Genomic DNA, 18,189 nt, shown 5'->3' on the forward strand with positions numbered 1-18,189 from the left:
GATGAGTGTTAGTTAAAATTTATAAAGTTTTGACAAAATTGCCCTTGAGACTTTTATATTATCTTGAAATTTGCTAATGTAGTCTCAACTTCACATTTAGTTGTGACTGTACGACACTCACAACTTCAAATTTAGTTGTGACTGAACGACAATCACATCTAAGTTGTGAAACAGTCACAGTTAAGTTGTGACTTAATTGAATTTTTTTATAGAGAAATTATACTACAATATAGTATAAATAGAAGTCAAAACAATACTTTTATTCAAAATAATATATAATATAGTGGTGTGAGTTGTCTCTTTCAATTTACCAAGACAGTCACAGTTAAGTTATGACTGGATTGATTTTTTTTTAATACAATATAGTATAAATTAATGTAATATTTGTGATGTAATATTTTTTTTTTTTTTTTATTGTAGTGGCATGTGATGTAATATATGTAAATTCTAATATCTTTTAATGTATTAATTTGTTTGACTTTTCAACTAGTACCAAAAGTTATTGAAATTTAGTAGTTAAAATCAATAGATCTTATTTTTTAATATTAAAAGAACAAGACAAAAATAAAAATTTCATGCAAGTATCTGGACCGAAAATATCATTTATTTTTTAATATCTTAATAATATTTAAAAAAATTATCTTAATAAAAAAATCAAAGATAAAAAAAATCTCTAGTCGTTGCCTTGTTGGACTAGAAGTCTAGAACTATATCTTATAATTCCTTTTTTTATTATGACAATCATATTGGCCAAAGCATCATTAAGGTGTTATTTAATTAACAATTAACCAAAGAGGCAAAAAGAGACAAAGATGATAAGGCTACCAGATCATCAGTGATGACATAACAGAATTGTTTATTCCCGCGGCAAAGACGATTTTACCCGTAACGGCCAGTGGGCAGAGTAGTCTCAATCCAGAAGGTCATGGATTTTGTAAAGCTAAGTATTAGCAGAAGAGTGAAGAGCTAAAAGAAAATTCAATAATCAGGAATTCGCTTAATAAGAATTTAAAGACCGACAGTTGGATTCTAATTTCATCTCTCATCTACTGGCCTTCTCTCAATTCTCAGCCTCTCTCTCTCTCTCCACTATATATTTTCCTTTCTTCGATTTTCTCCTCCGACTACCGAAAACCATGAGCTGGTGGTGGGCTGGAGCTATCGGCGCTGCCAAGGCAACAATCACAACCACTCCATCTTTCCATTCAAAATTTCTATGCATAATTATTTTTGGTTTCTTCCTAATTAACATTTTAACGATGAAATTTGCAGAAGAAGTTAGACGATGACGAAGCACCACGAACCCCCCAGAGCGTAGGCCTCGTGGTCGGAGTGACGGGCATAGTGGGCAACAGCTTGGCCGAAATCCTCCCGCTCTCGGACACACCCGGCGGTCCATGGAAGGTCTATGGAGTCGCACGTCGTCCCCGCCCGAACTGGAACGTCGACCACCCCATCGAGTACGTCCAGTGCGACATCTCCGATCCTGACGACGCCAGAGACAAGCTATCGCCGTTAACCGACGTCACCCACATCTTCTACGTCACCTGGACCAACCGATCCACCGAGGCTGAGAATTGCGAGGCCAACGCCGCCATGCTACGCAACGTTTTGAGCTCCGTCATCCCGAACGCGCCCAATCTCCGCCACATCTGCCTCCAGACCGGAGGCAAACACTACATCGGACCCTTCGAGTCGTTCGGAAAGATCCAGCCCCACGACCCGCCTTTCACGGAGGATCTGCCCCGATTGGACGCCCCGAATTTCTACTACGCCCTGGAAGACTTGTTGTTTGAAGAGGTGGAGAAAAAAGAGGACCTGACTTGGTCCATTCACCGACCCGATATGATATTCGGGTTTTCGCCGTATAGCTTGATGAATGTTATTGGCACGCTGTGTGTGTACGCGGCTATATGTAAGCACGAGGGGGTGCGGTTGAGATTTCCCGGAAGCAAAGCGGCTTGGGAGTGTTACTCGGTGGCTTCCGATGCGGATCTGATAGCGGAGCAGCACATATGGGCGGCGGTGGACCCGTATGCCAAAAACGAAGCGTTTAACATCAACAATGGGGATGTCTTTAAATGGAAGCATTTTTGGAAGGTGTTGGCTGATCAATTTGACATTGAGGATTATGGGTTTGATGAGAAGGAGGGTGAGAAGTTGGGGTTGGTGGAGATTATGAAGGGCAAAGACGGTGTGTGGGACGAGATTGTGAGGCAGAATCAGCTGCAGGTGACAAAGTTGGAGGAGGTGGGAGTGTGGTGGTTTGTGGATCTTGTGTTGGGTGGGGAGGCTTTGTTGTCTAGTATGAACAAAAGTAAGGAGCATGGGTTTGTGGGGTTCAGAAACTCCAGGAATTCCTTGGTTACTTGGATTGATAAAATCAAAACTTACAAGATTGTGCCTTGACTTGACACTCCATGTTCTCATCAGTTTGATGATGGTGTTGGCACTGGAGAATGCTTCTCGTCAAAGCCTACAAGATTGTGCCTTAAGTTGTCTTGGATTATTGTTGTTCCAAGTTTGGTCATGGTGTTGCCAAATGGGGAATGTTTGTTGTGGTTTTCTAGTTCTTGTGCTACATGAATATAAGGGATACTTCATCAATATGCCAGACGTATATACCAGATATTTGGGATCCTAATGTTCTAAGTGTGAGAAATGTAAAAGTGCAAGGAAATAATGAAATGTGCACAAAATATTGAGCTTGATTATCTCTGAGTTTTGCATTTGTGCTATTTATGCAGCAGCATTGACAACAGTTATTATCTCTCTTTTGGTGAGAGATAACATTATATAAATTGCTAGAGATTGACATTGTAGAACTGGCTCAAATTTGATTCACTTATAACATTTTTGCTGGTCAAAATCCATCTTTAATTAAGTTAACCTGCTAGTTTATTGGAAAAAGAAACACATGGGGTCCCATCCTCTGCATCCAATATAATGAACTTGGATTTTAGATTGCTGGAGCAAATAAGAGTTCTAGTTCATCTCATCTTTTGGTTGAGTAGGCAACAGAACACTTGTTTGTAATAACTGTTATTTTTTAATATGAAAGCCCAGCTACCAATCAACTAATCAAGTTTACAAAGCCACAAGTCCTTTCCAACAAGTCTTTTATTTCATCATTTATCCTTTTTTCCCAGCATGGCAAGAAACTAGAAGAATTTATTAACAAAAACGCAAGATTCCACACAAATTCAATGGGCTAGGCTAAAGGCACAAACACAACAAGGTCCAACCGGGCCCAAAACAGTGAGGCCATGAAAAAGCCCAAAATAAGAGAACAAAGAGGCCGAAGCCAGGCCCAACTTTTAAGTTTTAAAAGAAAAAGCCCGCGAAAGTAACAAAGCATCGATCGACTAACAAAAGTAAAAGTCAACGGCATAAACAACACAAAGCCAGCAGAAGTAAGCAGCGCATGCACAACCCAGCAACACAAAGAGACTACATTTCAGCTGATCAGTAAGGAACTAAGGATGCGCAAATATATTAAGGATACTTTTGTCTTCTACTTTTTTTGCTTGAATTCATGATTAACACGAAAGTGTCTTCATGTGTGCAAAACTAATGAAGAGATTGATTTTAACATGGGGTAAAGTGTTTAATGAAATTGGCCGGATTTGAAGGTAAAATATCAAAAAAATTTAGTTTGGGGGCCAAATTAAGTGTCAAATAGAACATAGTTTTGGATGGTATCTTTAATTAACCCAAAAATAAAAGTAAATCCATATTCTTCCCTATCCTCCTCGGCCTAGGTTAGGTAGTCCAAGTTAATGGATTTTAATGGAAATTGAAAATTCATAAAAATTTATGTGTATTCAATTTAGAATTTTAAAAATTTCATAAAAATTCAGATGTATTCAATTCAGAATTTTAAAGATAAAAATCTAGATGTATTAAAAAATTCATTGATTTAAAGAATTTCATTAAATAGTGGATTTTTGTGGATTTTAATAGAAAAACAAAAAGGCCATAAAAATTCTAACATTTCGCTCATAGATTTTTATAGATTTCATAAAATCAATAAGAATTCATAAAATCCATGAAATCTCAAAGATTCTATAACTCATTTAAAATTCATTAAAATCTCAGTCGAATATACCCCTATATTAAGCTTTGTGTGTGGTTAATATTTCAACAATATCTTGTGTGGTTAGTGGTTACAGCTAGCCCCAAGAAACTGTCTATTTTTTTTCTCTTTCCTGCAACTCTTGTTCAATCTATTATTGTTGTTCTTGAGTGTTTGAGTGTAGGTGATTTGAAATTAAATCCAACATCAAAACCATGAGCTGGTGGTGGGCTGGAGCTATCGACACTGCCAAGGCAACAATCACAACAACTCTATGCATGATTTTACTCAAAAATTTTATGCACACTCATTTATTAGTGATCTGTACGTACCTTTTGTCTTTCTTTCCCAATTAACATTTTAATTAAAGATGAATAATTTTGCAGAAAAAATCAGAAGAAGAAGAAGCAGCAAGAAGTCCCCAGAGCGTAGGACTGGTTATCGGCGCGACGGGAATAGTGGGCAACAGCTTAGCCGAAATCCTCCCACGCTCAGACACACCCGGCGGTCCATGGAAGGTCTATGGCGTCGCACGCCGTCCCCGTCCAAACTGGAACTCTGACCACCCAATGGACTACATCCAGTGCGATATCTCCGACCCCGACGACGCCAGAACCAAGCTCTCTCCATTGACCGACGTCACCCACATCTTCTACGTCACCTGGACCTACCGACCCACCGAGGCCGAGAATTGCGAGGCCAATGCCGCTATGCTGCGCAACGTTTTGAGCTCCGTCATCCCAAACGCGCCTAACCTCCGCCACGTGTGCCTACAGACTGGGACCAAGCACTATCTCGGACCTCATGAGGCGTTCGTAAAGATGGAGCTCCACGACCCACCTTTTACGGAGGATATGCCCCGATTGGACGTCTCGAATTTCTATTACGCCCTCGAAGATGTGTTGGTTGAAGAGGTGAAGAGGAAAGAGGGGTTGATCACTTGGTCGGTTCACCGGCCCCACATTATTCTCGGGTTTTCGCCTTATAGCTTGGCGAACCTCATTGGCATGCTGTGTGTGTACGCGGCTATATGCAAGCACCAAGGGGTGCCCTTGAAATTTCCTGGAAGCAAAGCGGCTTGGAATTGTTACTGGGACGCTTCAGATGCGGATCTGATAGCGGAGCAGCAAATATGGGCGGCGGTGGATCCGAATGCCAAAAACGAAGCGTTTAATATCAACAATGGGGATGTGTTTAAGTGGAAGCATTTTTGGAAGGTGTTGGCGGAGCAGTTTGGGATTGAGGAGTATGCGTTTGATGAGGAGGAGGGTGAGAAGTTGAGATTGGCGGAGTTTATGAAGGACAAAAGTGATGTGTGGGAAGAGATAGTGAGGGCGAATCAGCTGCAGCCTACAAAGTTGGAGGAAGTGGGGATGTGGGGGATTGTGGATCTTGGATTCGCTGGAATAGAAGGTCATTTGACGAGTATGAACAAGAGTAAGGAGCATGGGTTTTTAGGGTTCAGAAACTCCAAGAATTCCTTTCTCTCTTGGATTCAGAAAACAAAACATTTCAAGATTGTGCCTTGAGTTGGCTCAAATTTGAGCTGGTTAAATCCATTTTTAAGTTAATTAGTAGTTATTATCTTCTAGCAAAGCGGGAGCATGGGTTCCATGCATTGTCCGCAACCATATAATAACAGATCATATATTGCAGCAGATAATAAGACTTCTATTTCATCTCATCTTTTGACTAGTATGATCAGAGCTTTGGCTATTTGGTTTATTTTTATCATTTTTTCCTTTTTTGTTGTAAAAAAGTCATTTTGTATACTTATACGAAGGTTATATGGTTTACCAATCCACTAGTTATATAATGTAATGATATTGCAGTTATACATAATAATTTAGATAAAGATCATATGTTTGTTTATATACTTGACTTTATTATTAATTATTTTTCAAGAATAAGAGATAAAAATGAAATAGATTCATAACACTCTTTGGATATAAATACATTTGCATATATAAACTCAAACCCAAATTCAAATCCTAATGATTTCTCTCTTGTAATTATTTGTACTACACGTCAAAAGCATTTTTTTTTTTTTTCTATAATTTGAGCTAAACTTACAAGTTCATCATACAGCTCATGGCACAATCTTGTAAGCTTTCGTCTTCTCAATCCATGAAACAAAAGACTAGTAGGAATTCCTGAACCCCAAAAAACCATGCTCCTATTCATATTGTACGTCCAAAACAAAAGCACCAAGGGGCCGAAGTCTAGGCCCAACATTTAAGGGCCCTTTTGCATTTAGGGATTTTATTGAGAGGATTTCGATTCTTCAAATCCAAATCTTCCAATTGAACTAGTAATCGTGCCCGCGGTGCTGCGGGTGTGGAAAGCTTATAAAATGTGGTTAAAGCTTATAAAATTTAAGTGGATAGATAAGTGTTTTGTATCCACTAAAGCTAAAAATGTTATGAAAGTGGATACAATTATATTTTTCATATTATTATCATAATATTTAAGCACCAAAATTGAAAACTTGTCAAAGCTTATAACAGAGAAGTAAAACACTTAAGAGTTCATATTAAGTGAAACATTTATAAGAGTTCTATCCACTTAAGCCTATTCTTTCAGGGGCACCCCTTCTTTTTCTTGTCTTTCAGTGATTGAACAATAGGGAATGCCATGGTGGGTTTGAACTGTTCAACTTATGCAGCTTCTTCAACCATTTGAAGCTTGTCTCTCTGGTCCCTTTCTTCAACTTCTGCAATTCTTCAACACACGTTGCTATTATAACATAAAACTTGGACAGATGTACATTCATGCAAACTAAATTTTGCAAAACTGAAAAGTAATAACATAAAGCAATAATATAAACATAGGATGACAATAGACCCTACTATTCCAACTATGCAATCAGAGCCAACTCATAGTGATTCGAGCCTAACTCAGCCAAAAACCCAGTTCTCTAAAACACCAGAAGCCAATATTTTTTGCACCAAATGCACTGACTCATAAACCAAAACCAAGCAAAATAATAACCACTCAAATAATAGTATGTTATTTGAGTTTTGCCTTAGTTATCACAATATTTTATCTCATTTTTTCACCCATCAAGACAAATGGAAGATAAATTGTTTCAATAGTGCTACATTGAGTGAATATATGTCAATCACAACCCATAATCCGGATTCAGGACCCCAATCAATTCCTAACCCAAAGCATAAAATTAAGGTACTACAATACTAATTAACTGAAACAACCTCTCTGTTTCTGATTAAAAATAATGTTTTCATTCTCAGATAATTTTTTTTAGAGAAAATAAATTAAAATTTAAAATAACACGTACACACATACACTCAAAGCATGCACTGGCACAATATCTCTTCAATCTTAGCCATGTAATCATGAAATGAAATGGCACATACAAAATATTCACCCAAAAAAAAAAATGGCGCACATACAAAACAACCACATCATAAAATGGCATCATCCCATTTATATCATACCTTTTTTTATTTTTTTTTCTATAAGTAAGGAGTTGTTATGTTTTGAACTTGCACGGAAAAATTCCAATTCATTGATTCAACATAAATGTTTTTAGAGCCAAAACTCTCTCTCTCTCTCTCTATCTCTCTCTCTCTCTCAAACATAAACTAATTATTGACATCGCTCAATCATTATTAGATATAAACTAAAGTTCAGTTTGAGTTCAAGAGACGATTAGAAAACAGAGGTTAGCAGCAAACTACGCATTTGATTACGTGCTTAATGCATACTTGTTCATTACCAACAGTTTTTCTCAACCAATGCAACTATATAAAAAAGATCAGCTAGCTAGGCAGCTAAGTATACATGCATTGTTGCAATAATATATATTATCCTTTCACTTTTGTTGATATCTATGAGAGATCTCAATGCAACAAAAAAATAAATATTAATTAAGCACTTCAAAACCACCTGTCAAATAAACGAAAATAAAACTATATACCACTAATATCAACCAATCTAATTACAATTCCTAACTTGTATCTAACCAAATCAAACTGCCTATTTTAAAAGACTGAAAAACCATTTGTACTAAAAATAAAAACAATTCGAATAATAACGTATGAAATTGCTTACCAAATGAGTCTTCTTCAGAATAGAATGAAGCCTGGTGAAGCAAATCTGCATTAGTGTCATATATCTGCAGTGAAAAAGGGAATAAGCAAAACTCAGTCATTATAGTACCCCAAAATTTTGTGAATTTGATGATACTCACTAAGGCACGATTCAAATGTTTTTTTATAGAAATCAACCAAAACCTTGAGAGTTAAAAGTTGAACAGAAACATACCAAAGCTAAAACCAGCAAAAAAAACATACCTTACCCCAAAAAAGAAACCAATCTTCAAATCCAAGAAAGTATAGGAACCTGAAATTAAAACACAGAAATCAAGTCACCGGCGCCGCCACACGCGGCGGGAATCGTGGTGGCAGTGGGTACAAAACCTAGAAATAGAAATTTCACAACTAATTGAACAATTCGATCCAACAATCAGACAGAGTAGACAAAGAGGAGTAAAACTCACACAAAACCTGAGCCGTGAAGTCACCGGAGCCGTCGCGGGTGACGGTGGCAGCGGTGGAGCTAGGGTTCGAATTGGAGCTTTCATTTCGGGACCCAATTGACTTAGATCAAGCACACCACGCCTGGAAGAGAGGAGCAAAACCTGACCAAAATCATCACCATCCGCCGCCGGAATCGCCAACATCGGCGGCGGGAGGCCGCCGGACTTCTCCGCCTCGAAACTCCGTGCACCATGGTAGGTTGAGCAATTTGAAGACACCATCATCCTCAGAACGATGGGAGGAACAAAACCCACCCGGTCCGACATGCCAACTCAGCCGGAATTGACGGATCGCCGTCGGAAGACTCGATTGGGTTTGGGTGTCTTTTCGAGTTTTTGCATAATTTCTGGGATAATCAAATACCATAGAAATGAAGAGGAAGAGAAGAGGAAGAAATCGGGACCCATATCGCCGGCATACATCGCCGGACAGTGGAAATACGGCCGAATAAAGGGGGCGGAATGAGAGAAAACGGAGAGAACATAGAGAACATAGAGATAGAGTGAGAGAGGCGCGTGAGATGAGAGTGTTTGTTTTGGGCTTTCTAACAATAATCAGGGTGAATGACCAAAAAGGGCACACCCAATCCCATAATTTCACAATGGCAACAGATCAAAAAAAAAAATTCATGTGAGGCAAAACCAAAGAGATGGCACAATCGTAAAAAAACAAAAAAGGCAATGGAAAAAAATATACAGACGGTGAATGACCAAAACGGGCCCAACTTATCCCACAAATTACAAGGGAAAGCAACTGAAATAAAAAAACAGAGGAGCAAAACAGACTTTTCAGTGAACAGTCTATGAACAGTACAGCCTTTCTCCCCGTTTAGTATATATACAATTTAAAGAATGAAAATTTATGATGAATTTTAGAGGCCCAAATTCATGGATTTTAAATTTATGCCATTTCTAACTAGTTATTTAAAATCTTATCACGTTTATGTTTTATTTTCTAAAAAGTAAAAAGAAAGTGTGGTAGCTAGGGTTTGAACCCCCAACCTTATGCACTCAAATAAAATTTTCAACCAACTAAGCTAAATCTATATATATGTTTGATTGTCTATTAAAAATATTTATCATATATTGTTAAATATATGAAAATTAAAATCATATTTCTTATTTTTATTGTTAATTATATGTTTAAATTCTTAAACTGTAAAAAATTCTTAAATCTTGACCTTTAAATTTTGTATCCGCACGGACACGGACCAAACAATAGAATTTCAAATGCATAGATTTGAAATCCAATCCAAATTCAAGAATCCAAACGGCCCTAAATTTTAAAAGAAAAACCCTGTCAAAGTAGGTGCCAAACAAGGCAGTGAGCAACCCAATAAATTACAATCAACAGCATAAACAACATGCCACACACACATACAAAGAGACAACATTACAGCTCAGTTGGGGAATAGGGATGCTTCAACTTCCAAATGAGTGGTTCGTTAAGGTTATTAATTAAGGCTTATTTATGCAAATGCTCCTTGTAAGTATCTTTTATTCTCACTTTACCCATTTAAACTTTAATCTTCTTATTTTGCCTCCCAAACATTATAAATCTTATATTTCGTCAAGTCCGTCAATGGCTTCGTTAAAAAATTTGATGTGTTGCTTATGTGAATGAGTGACACGTCAGTTTTTTTTACGAAGTCATTGATGAACTTGACGAAATATGATTTACTGAAAGGGTTGTAAAGTTTAAGGGGCAAAATGAGAAAATTTTTAAAATAATAAAGTGAGAATGAAAATTATTTTAAACAGCATTTGTGCGAATAAGCCAATAATTAATTTTGTATTCGATGAGAGGAGGTTAATTGGCTTTCATTCCTGAATAGCTAGCTAGCCTGCAATGAATTATATATTAGGATTTATGATTACATGAGTAACATGAGCTGTTAAAATAACAATTTAACAACAAAGATCCACATCGCACAATTGGCCAAAAAAAATTAAAGATCCACATCGCACAATTGCCCAAAAAAAAATTAAAGATCCACATCGCACGGCAATGAAACAACTATTTTTTATTCCAAGCGAAACCATATATTAAGATTAGCTGCAACGCTCAAAGTCGATCGTGATAGTTAGTAAGTAGATTAATTTCATATTCTACTCGCTACTGGTCTTCCTCTTCAGAGGTTGCAACTCCCAATATCTCGATCAGTCTCTAGCTCAGTTTTATATCTTCCTTTTCAGTTTTCACTATCATCGATCATGAGCTGGTGGTGGGCAGAGCTATTGGCGGTGCAAAGGTAATTAATTAGGAATAACAAAAATTAATTAATACTCCATACCTACTTTGCACGCCTAAAACATTTTTCATTTTGAACTTTGCAGAAAAAATTGGAAGGAGATGATGAAAGACTACGAAGCCCCAAAAGCGTAGCGCTGGTTATCGGCGTAACGGGCATAGTCGGCAACAGCTTAGCCGAAATCCTCCCACGCTCAGACACACCCGGCGGTCCATGGAAGGTCTATGGCGTCGCACGCCGTCCCCGTCCAAACTGGAACGCTGACCACCCCATGGACTACATCCAGTGCGACATCTCCGACCCCGATGACGCCAGAACCAAGCTCTCCCCATTGACCGACGTCACCGACATCTTCTACGTCACCTGGACCTGTCGACCCACCGAGGCCGAGAATTGCGAGGCCAATGCCGCTATGCTACGCAACGTTTTGAGCTCTGTCATCCCAAACGCGCCTAACCTCCGCCACGTGTGCCTACAGACTGGGACCAAGCACTATCTCGGACCTCATGAGGCGTTCGTAAAGATGGAGCTCCACGACCCACCTTTTACGGAGGATATGCCCCGATTGGAAGTCTCGAATTGCTATTACACCCTCGAAGATGTGTTGGTTGAAGAGGTGGAGAGGAAAGACGAGTTGATCACTTGGTCGGTTCACCGGCCCCACATTATTTTCGGGTTTTCGCCTTATAGCTTGGTGAACCTCAGTGGCATGCTGTGTGTGTACGCGGCCATATGCAAGCACGAGGGGTTGGCGTTGAAATTTCCTGGAAGCAAAGTAGCTTGGAATTGTTACTGGGACGCTTCAGATGCGGATCTGATAGCGGAGCAGCAAATATGGGCGGCGGTAGATCCGAATGCCAAAAACGAAGCGTTTAATATCAACAATGGGGATGTATTTAAGTGGAAGCATTTTTGGAAGGTGTTGGCGGAGCAGTTTGGGATCGAGGAGTATGGGTTTGATGAGAAGTTGAGGTTGGAGGAGTTTATGAAGGACAAAAGTGATGTGTGGGAAGAGATTGTGAGGGAGAATCAGCTGCTGCCCTCAAAGTTGGAGGAAGTGGGGATGTGGGGGATTGTGGATCTTGCGTTCACTGGAATAGACGGTCATTTGACGAGTATGAACAAGAGTAAGGAGCATGGATTTTTAGGGTTCAGAAACTCCAAGAATTCCTTCCTCTATTGGATTCAGAAAACAAAAGATTTCAAGATTGTGCCCTACTGCCCTGAGTTGGCTCAAATTAGTAGTTGCTATCTTCTAGCAAAGAGGTAGCATTCATTGTCGGCAACCATAAAACACTTCGTTGAGGTAGCAAATAATAAGACTTGTATTTGATCTTATCTTTTGACTAGTCAATAAAACACTTCTTTCTGGTAACTGTTTTGTTTAGTATGACCAAAATTTTGGGTCTTTTGTTTTAACCATTTTTTCTTCTTTGTGGTAACGTTTTTTAAACTAAGAAAGAAAATGTTTGTACGTTATTATTGTGTGTCCTAATGATAATGTGTCTTTAACTTTTTGTAAAGATGATGTCCATAAATATTTTAATTAACATTAAATTTCATGCACTTAAGATAAAAAAATAAAGTAAATGATTATAAAACTCAAATTTGGACTCTTTATACCTTTAAGATCCTGTGTTTTTTTTAGTTTTGAAGGAGGTCCAATAACACCTAAACCGGTCCACATTTTAACATTTTTCTCTTCTCCGTCTTGTTTTCTCCGTCTCTCTCTGACCTCACTCTGTCTCACCTCGTTGGCTCAGAGCTCGTTGTTGAATGGATGTGCTGATGCCCTGGAACTCGCAGAGCTTCTTCACGATGGCGAAGATGGTCCTAATGCAGGCCTTGGGAATCGAATCGTTTTCAGCAGAGTAGGCTTCGCCGTCTCCCTCTCTCTCTCTCTCTCTCTCTCTCTCTCTCTCTCTCTCTCTCTCTCCGTCTCCCTCCTTCTCTGTTTCTCTCTCTCTGTCTCCCTCCTTTTCTGTTTCTCTGCAAGTGACGGGGACACACACTCACCTTCGTCGTCATGATCGTCGTCCTTCTTTACGAGAGGCTGAGCCATGGCGAAGCGAAATGGATCTCTGAGATCTAGAGGAACTGTACGGACCTGTTAGGCTCGTTCTCTCTGTCTCTCTCTCGCGCGAGCTCGGTGGCTCGCTCAGCAGATCTACAAAGATCAGAAACCCAAAACCTCTGGCAACCAGATCATCGCGACCACCATTGGGTTTAGGGGACTTCGATCTACCGTTCCCCCAAGGTTTCGAGTCGCGCCACCACCAGACTCCGGCGAACGCGTACCACGCGCCTTCCCTGAGAGTGGGACTTTCCAGCGTTGTTTTGTCACTTCCGGTGTACGACCCACCATCGGCTCCACTTTATATGCACAACAAGCTAAGGTAGGACTCATTTGTTGTTTATATCTTTTGCTTGTGAATCTCAGTCTCAATATTTAGTTTATTTTTTAGTTTTTGATTTAGCTGTGTTTATTTCAACACTCAGTGGATGTCTTTGTTCTTTCAATATTTCATCTTCTTGTGGAAGAATACAGTAATGATGGTGTAGGCAAAGAAGAGATAGTTAAGAAATGGGGGTTGGAGCTATTGAAATTTCATTGCAAACTTTTTGTGAAATTTTTGGGTTTGCCTTAGCCTAATTTTTGAATTGGAAGGTACTGTTGTGTTGTAGAGGAAAACGAGAATGCTGAACATTTAAATTAATTTGCTAATTGACAGATTAAAGGTTGATTGATTTCTGGCTTCTAATCTTTAGATTCAAGATTCTTCTTTCTAGGTTTCCTCCCTAGCTCAGTAGCTTTACCTTTTTCTTTTTCAAAAATAAAACTTGTGGTTGTCACTGAAATGAATTACACCTCTGATGATAAGACCATGTGTACGTGAAACTTTAGACACTTTGAATGCCATCAAGCTTCTATGATGTGTAAGAGGCCCATGATATCAGTGAAACCTGATACCTAACATATTATCCAGAAAAATTGAGGGGAAAAAAAAACACAGTAGTAGGAACAGTGAAATACAATTTTTATGGCATAGCGTAATGGGTTGGTTTTGATTGTGAGTTTTCGGATTGTTAATCTTGTTTGTTTCTTTGGAAAATTGCTCAATTGGGTTTTATTCTTTTGGTTGATGTTTGTGTTTGCAGAAGGGTGAGAATGGTTGAAGCTCTATTTCTTTTCAGAAAAAATGATTAACAAGGATATTGTTTCTTGGAATACTATGATTACTGGTTATGCTCAAGTAGGACAGATAGATAAAGTAGTTGAAATCTTTGAGTAAATGTTTATTTGGTTGTGGAGAGAATTTTTTTAGTTGTTTAGTTGTTACTAGCTGTTAGTGACAACTTATTATTGTAATTTTTATGTTTGATTTATTTTGATTTTTATTAGTATTTAACATGTTACTGCTACATTTACAACTATTTTTATTGATTTGTAATTGTTACTATTCTATAGTAACAATAATATTAATGTTATAAATTGTTACTATTCGACAGTAGCAATTATATTTATCAGTAACAATATGTAAATGAGGCTATAATTGTTACTGCCAAGTAGTAATTGATTTGGGTTTATTTCTGTTTTAGTTTGTTGTAATTGTATCATAAGTTTATAATTCATTTTGTTGTTTATGCTTTCATAAGAATTATATTATGTTTAAATTATATTATTTAATTTATTATTATTGTTACTATCAAACAGTAGCAATAGAAGATTGTTACTGTCGGGCAGTAGCAATATGTGATTGTTACTGTTGGGCAGTAGCAATATGTGATTGTTATTGTCGGGCAGTAGCAATAGGTGATTGTTACTTTTCGATAGTAGTAATAGGTGATTGTTACTTTTCAATAGTAACAATTATATTTACTAATAAAATGCAAAAGATTATGGATGTCTCATCTTGATTTTTTGTGTTTTATGTTGGTTATTATTTAACATGTTTATGAAAAAAAAAATACCTAAATTATGATTTTTTTTTTTTTGAGTAATTTATGTACTAAATGGCACTGAAATAAAGAAGAAAATTGCATTTTTAAAACACTGTAGCGCTACAGTAATGGTTTTTTTAAAAAGTGGGCTGCTACAGTAGTTTATTGTAACGGTTGGGCCGGATGAATAGTAAATTTTAAAAAATGGACTTAAAAAAAAAAGACCCTAAAAAATACAGCATAAAAATTAAGACATCCTAAAATTGTGTAATAAAAACACTCTTTTGTAATTATTTGTAAACACTTAATTTCTAAGAACTTTTTTTATTTCTTTCTATAAATTGAACTAAATTTACAAGCTCTTCTCAAACATTATATATCACATTAGTCCAAAAAAAAAAAAAAAGCATTATATATATCATATATGTACCAAACTCTAGGTTGGTCATACAGCTCATGGCACAATCTTGTAAGCTTTCATCTTCTGAATCCATGAAACAAAAGAGTTTTTGGAATTCCTGAAGCCCAAAAAGCCATGCTCCTTGCTCTTATTCATACTGTCCAACATAGCCTCATTACTCAACACAAAGTCAGCAAACCACCACACCCCCACCTCCTCCAACTTTGTGTGCTGCAGCTCATTCTCCCTCACTATCTCTTCCCACACACCACCTTTCCCCTTCATAATCTCCACCAACCTCAACTGCTCACCCTCCTCCTCATCAAACCCATACTCCTTAATCCCAAATTGCTCCGCCAACACCTTCCAAAACTGCTTCCACCTAAACACATCCCCATTGTTGATATTGAACGCTTCGTTTTTGGCATTCGGGTCCACCGCCGCCCATATATGTTGCTCCGCAATCAGATCCGCATCCGAACCCACCGCATAACACTCCCAAGCCGCTTTGCTCCCGGGAAATTTCAATGGTCTCCCCTCGTGCTTGCATATAGCGGCGTAAACACAAAGCATACCGATTACGTTCATCAAGCTATACGGGGAAAACCCGAATATGTGAGTGGGCCGGTGCACCGACCAAGTCAGGCCCACCTTCTTCTGGACCTCCTCAAACAGTATATCCTCCAGCGTGTAGTAGAAATTGGGCACGTCAAGCCTGGGCATATCCTCCGTGAATGGTGGATCATGGGCCTGGATCTTGCCAAATGACTCGAACGGCCCAACATAGTGTTTGGCGCCAGTCTGGAGGCTGATGTGGCGAAGATTCGCCGCCACCGGGATAACTGCACGCAACACGTGGCGGAACATCGCGCCGTTGGCCTCGCAATTCTCAATCTCAGTGGCTTTGCTTGTCCACGTCACGTAGAAGATGTGGGTTACGTCGGTTAATCGCGAGAGCTTGGTGTTGGTGTCTTGGGGGTCCGAGATGTCGCACTGGATGTACTCAACCGGGTTGTCGGAGCTCCAATTCGGGCGTGGGCGGCGCGCCACGCCGTAGACCTTCCAGGGACCACCGGGGGTGTCTGGGAGTGGGAGGATCTCAGCCAGGCTGTTGCCCACTATGCCCGTCACGCCAATCACTAGCGCCACGCCTTGATGGCTACTTGGTGATGCTGACATGTCAGCTTCTTCGAATTTCTTCTGAAAAAGTTATGACAATATTGGCAATTAGAAAATATATATATTATTTTTTTATAAGAGCACGTATAGAATTATAATGTTAGAATCAAGGAGAATCAGTAGTTAATCTTGCCCTAGCATCGCCAACAGCTCCAGCCCACCACCAGCTCATTTCTTCGGGTTCAAATCAAATAACAAAGATTGATATTAATTTGGTAGTACGAGTTGTGCAGCTTTTACTATTTCTTCCTCTGCATAATATATGCTTTCAATTTTAATAGGGGACATATAAAATTATATATATAGTGTACGTGTCTTCATTCATGATCATGAGCAGTACGTCTTTTGCAATTGACGCAAGCCATGACATGTATCTTAATTGCCATAGTGGGCTGGGCATGACCGACTGGTAGTTGCAGATTATTCTGGAATATGTACACCTCATGCATGTGGGTCTCTTACATAGTCGAATGAGAACATTTTGAATGACTGATGTTATCCTAAACGGACTTTTGTCTGCACTCAAGTCATTTACAGGCTGTTGTGCTGTGGGCTTCGTTACACCAGGTTGCAATTAACCCATCCCAGGCCCAACCCAGTAGATTTTTCCAGAAGTATTAGAACCAAAAATGGCAAATGGCTACGATATTGTCACTTGTTACCGAGCAATTGTAGGTGAATATATATTTATTAATATTATATTTTACAAATATAAATTTTATCATTTATTTATATTTTAATACATAAACTAACAACATCATTTGATGGTGTTACAGTCACATCAAAATGTTTCTAGATGCATGAAATGACTTCATCTGCATGTCCTGTACGTATAGGAGATTTTTGGATCCAGTACCTCATCACCTCTAATTAATCTTAGTTTAAACATTTGTGTATTTCTAATTTTTTATTGCAATCCCTCTCCATATTATATATATGGTGTGAAATCTAAAAGTCAAAAATGTACAGCTAACTAAAAAAACAAAAGGAGCTAGTAAGCCTAGTATGTTGTTGTAGATATTTTGTCTCTAGTACTTGCATTGGGTGTAGATCTGCCTAACCCATCCAAATTGTAATTAGGAGATACTTTGTAGTTTAGAGTCTTCTCATAAGACCATTGATTAAGCTTTATATATATATGCTCCTGATTAACTTATGCTTGCTAGCTCTTCTCATGGCCAAAAAAAACTTATGCTTGCTTTTCAAAGTAAAATTAACCCCCTGAATCCCTGATCATAAACAAATTCAATATCTTTAAAGCTGACTGAACTTAGAAGAGAAAGGCATGTGCACCCGAAAGTCAAGTTATGGAAGGTCACCTTTTTCTGTTCATTATTTTGTCCCGCTCTTCATTTCAAAAATTGTTTAATCAATATGCTGCAGTGGTCCTCTCTAACTAAATTTTCTGATTGAACAGTACACACACATACATTATACATATATATAGTAATACTACTATCTTAATTATCAGCTATATATTAGTATGTTACACATATATTGTTAGGCTATGAGATCTTATATTTAGAGGATCGAACTTAGTTTTTCAACTAAAAACTGCAGGATTTGTTGGATTGTCAACTAAGGATTTGTGTAAATTAAGAGAAGATTTCCGTAAATGATATAACCAAAATAAAAGCTAAGTGAGGATCAAATTAACATATGCATATAGCATTTATCCAATATTATAGTTCCAGTACGTTATGCAACTTTTTCTGAACAGCAGTTATATATTACTTCAACGTACAAGCACATAACTGCAACCCTAACTTCAACAAGCACA

At 38.2% G+C, this 18,189-nt stretch overlaps 3 protein-coding genes, 1 long non-coding RNA gene and 1 pseudogene across 5 annotated transcripts; 3 read left to right on the forward strand and 2 right to left on the reverse strand.

The window, feature by feature from the left end:
- The first annotated feature begins 942 nt into the window (after positions 1–942).
- LOC147278689 (3-oxo-Delta(4,5)-steroid 5-beta-reductase-like) lies at positions 943–2,714 on the forward strand. Its single transcript, XM_086249549.1, has 2 exons — positions 943–1,175; positions 1,273–2,714. The coding sequence occupies exons 1-2, from the start codon at positions 1,137–1,139 to the stop codon at positions 2,407–2,409; spliced, it is 1,176 nt and encodes a 391-aa protein (XP_086105675.1). The 5' UTR covers positions 943–1,136; the 3' UTR covers positions 2,410–2,714.
- Positions 2,715–4,290: 1,576 nt separating this feature from the next.
- LOC147278690 (3-oxo-Delta(4,5)-steroid 5-beta-reductase-like) lies at positions 4,291–5,611 on the forward strand. Its single transcript, XM_086249551.1, has 2 exons — positions 4,291–4,329; positions 4,462–5,611. Exons 1-2 carry the CDS (start codon positions 4,291–4,293, stop codon positions 5,602–5,604), a joined length of 1,182 nt encoding a protein of 393 aa, XP_086105677.1. The 3' UTR covers positions 5,605–5,611.
- Positions 5,612–6,645: 1,034 nt separating this feature from the next.
- LOC147278691 (uncharacterized) lies at positions 6,646–8,706 on the reverse strand. 2 transcript variants are annotated; one of them, XR_015123616.1, is made up of 4 exons: positions 8,598–8,706; positions 8,392–8,440; positions 8,150–8,213; positions 6,646–6,788 (listed from the first exon to the last, which is right to left on the reverse strand). It is a non-coding gene; the product is annotated as an uncharacterized LOC147278691 (long non-coding RNA). The 2 variants fall into 2 exon arrangements; XR_015123615.1 differs by lacking the exon at positions 8,598–8,706 and having other exon boundaries at positions 8,392–8,587.
- Positions 8,707–8,871: 165 nt separating this feature from the next.
- On the forward strand, positions 8,872–12,278 carry LOC147278692 (3-oxo-Delta(4,5)-steroid 5-beta-reductase pseudogene; annotated as a pseudogene).
- Positions 12,279–15,204: 2,926 nt separating this feature from the next.
- On the reverse strand, positions 15,205–16,649 carry LOC147278693 (3-oxo-Delta(4,5)-steroid 5-beta-reductase-like). Its single transcript, XM_086249924.1, has 2 exons — positions 16,518–16,649; positions 15,205–16,396 (listed from the first exon to the last, which is right to left on the reverse strand). The coding sequence occupies exons 1-2, from the start codon at positions 16,579–16,581 to the stop codon at positions 15,285–15,287; spliced, it is 1,176 nt and encodes a 391-aa protein (XP_086106050.1). The 5' UTR covers positions 16,582–16,649; the 3' UTR covers positions 15,205–15,284.
- Between the last annotated feature and the right edge of the window lie 1,540 nt (positions 16,650–18,189).

The sequence above is a fragment of the Dryas octopetala genome, chromosome 7 (genome assembly GCF_963921425.1).
Source record: "Dryas octopetala chromosome 7, drDryOcto1.1, whole genome shotgun sequence".
Classification (NCBI taxonomy): domain Eukaryota; kingdom Viridiplantae; phylum Streptophyta; class Magnoliopsida; order Rosales; family Rosaceae; genus Dryas; species Dryas octopetala.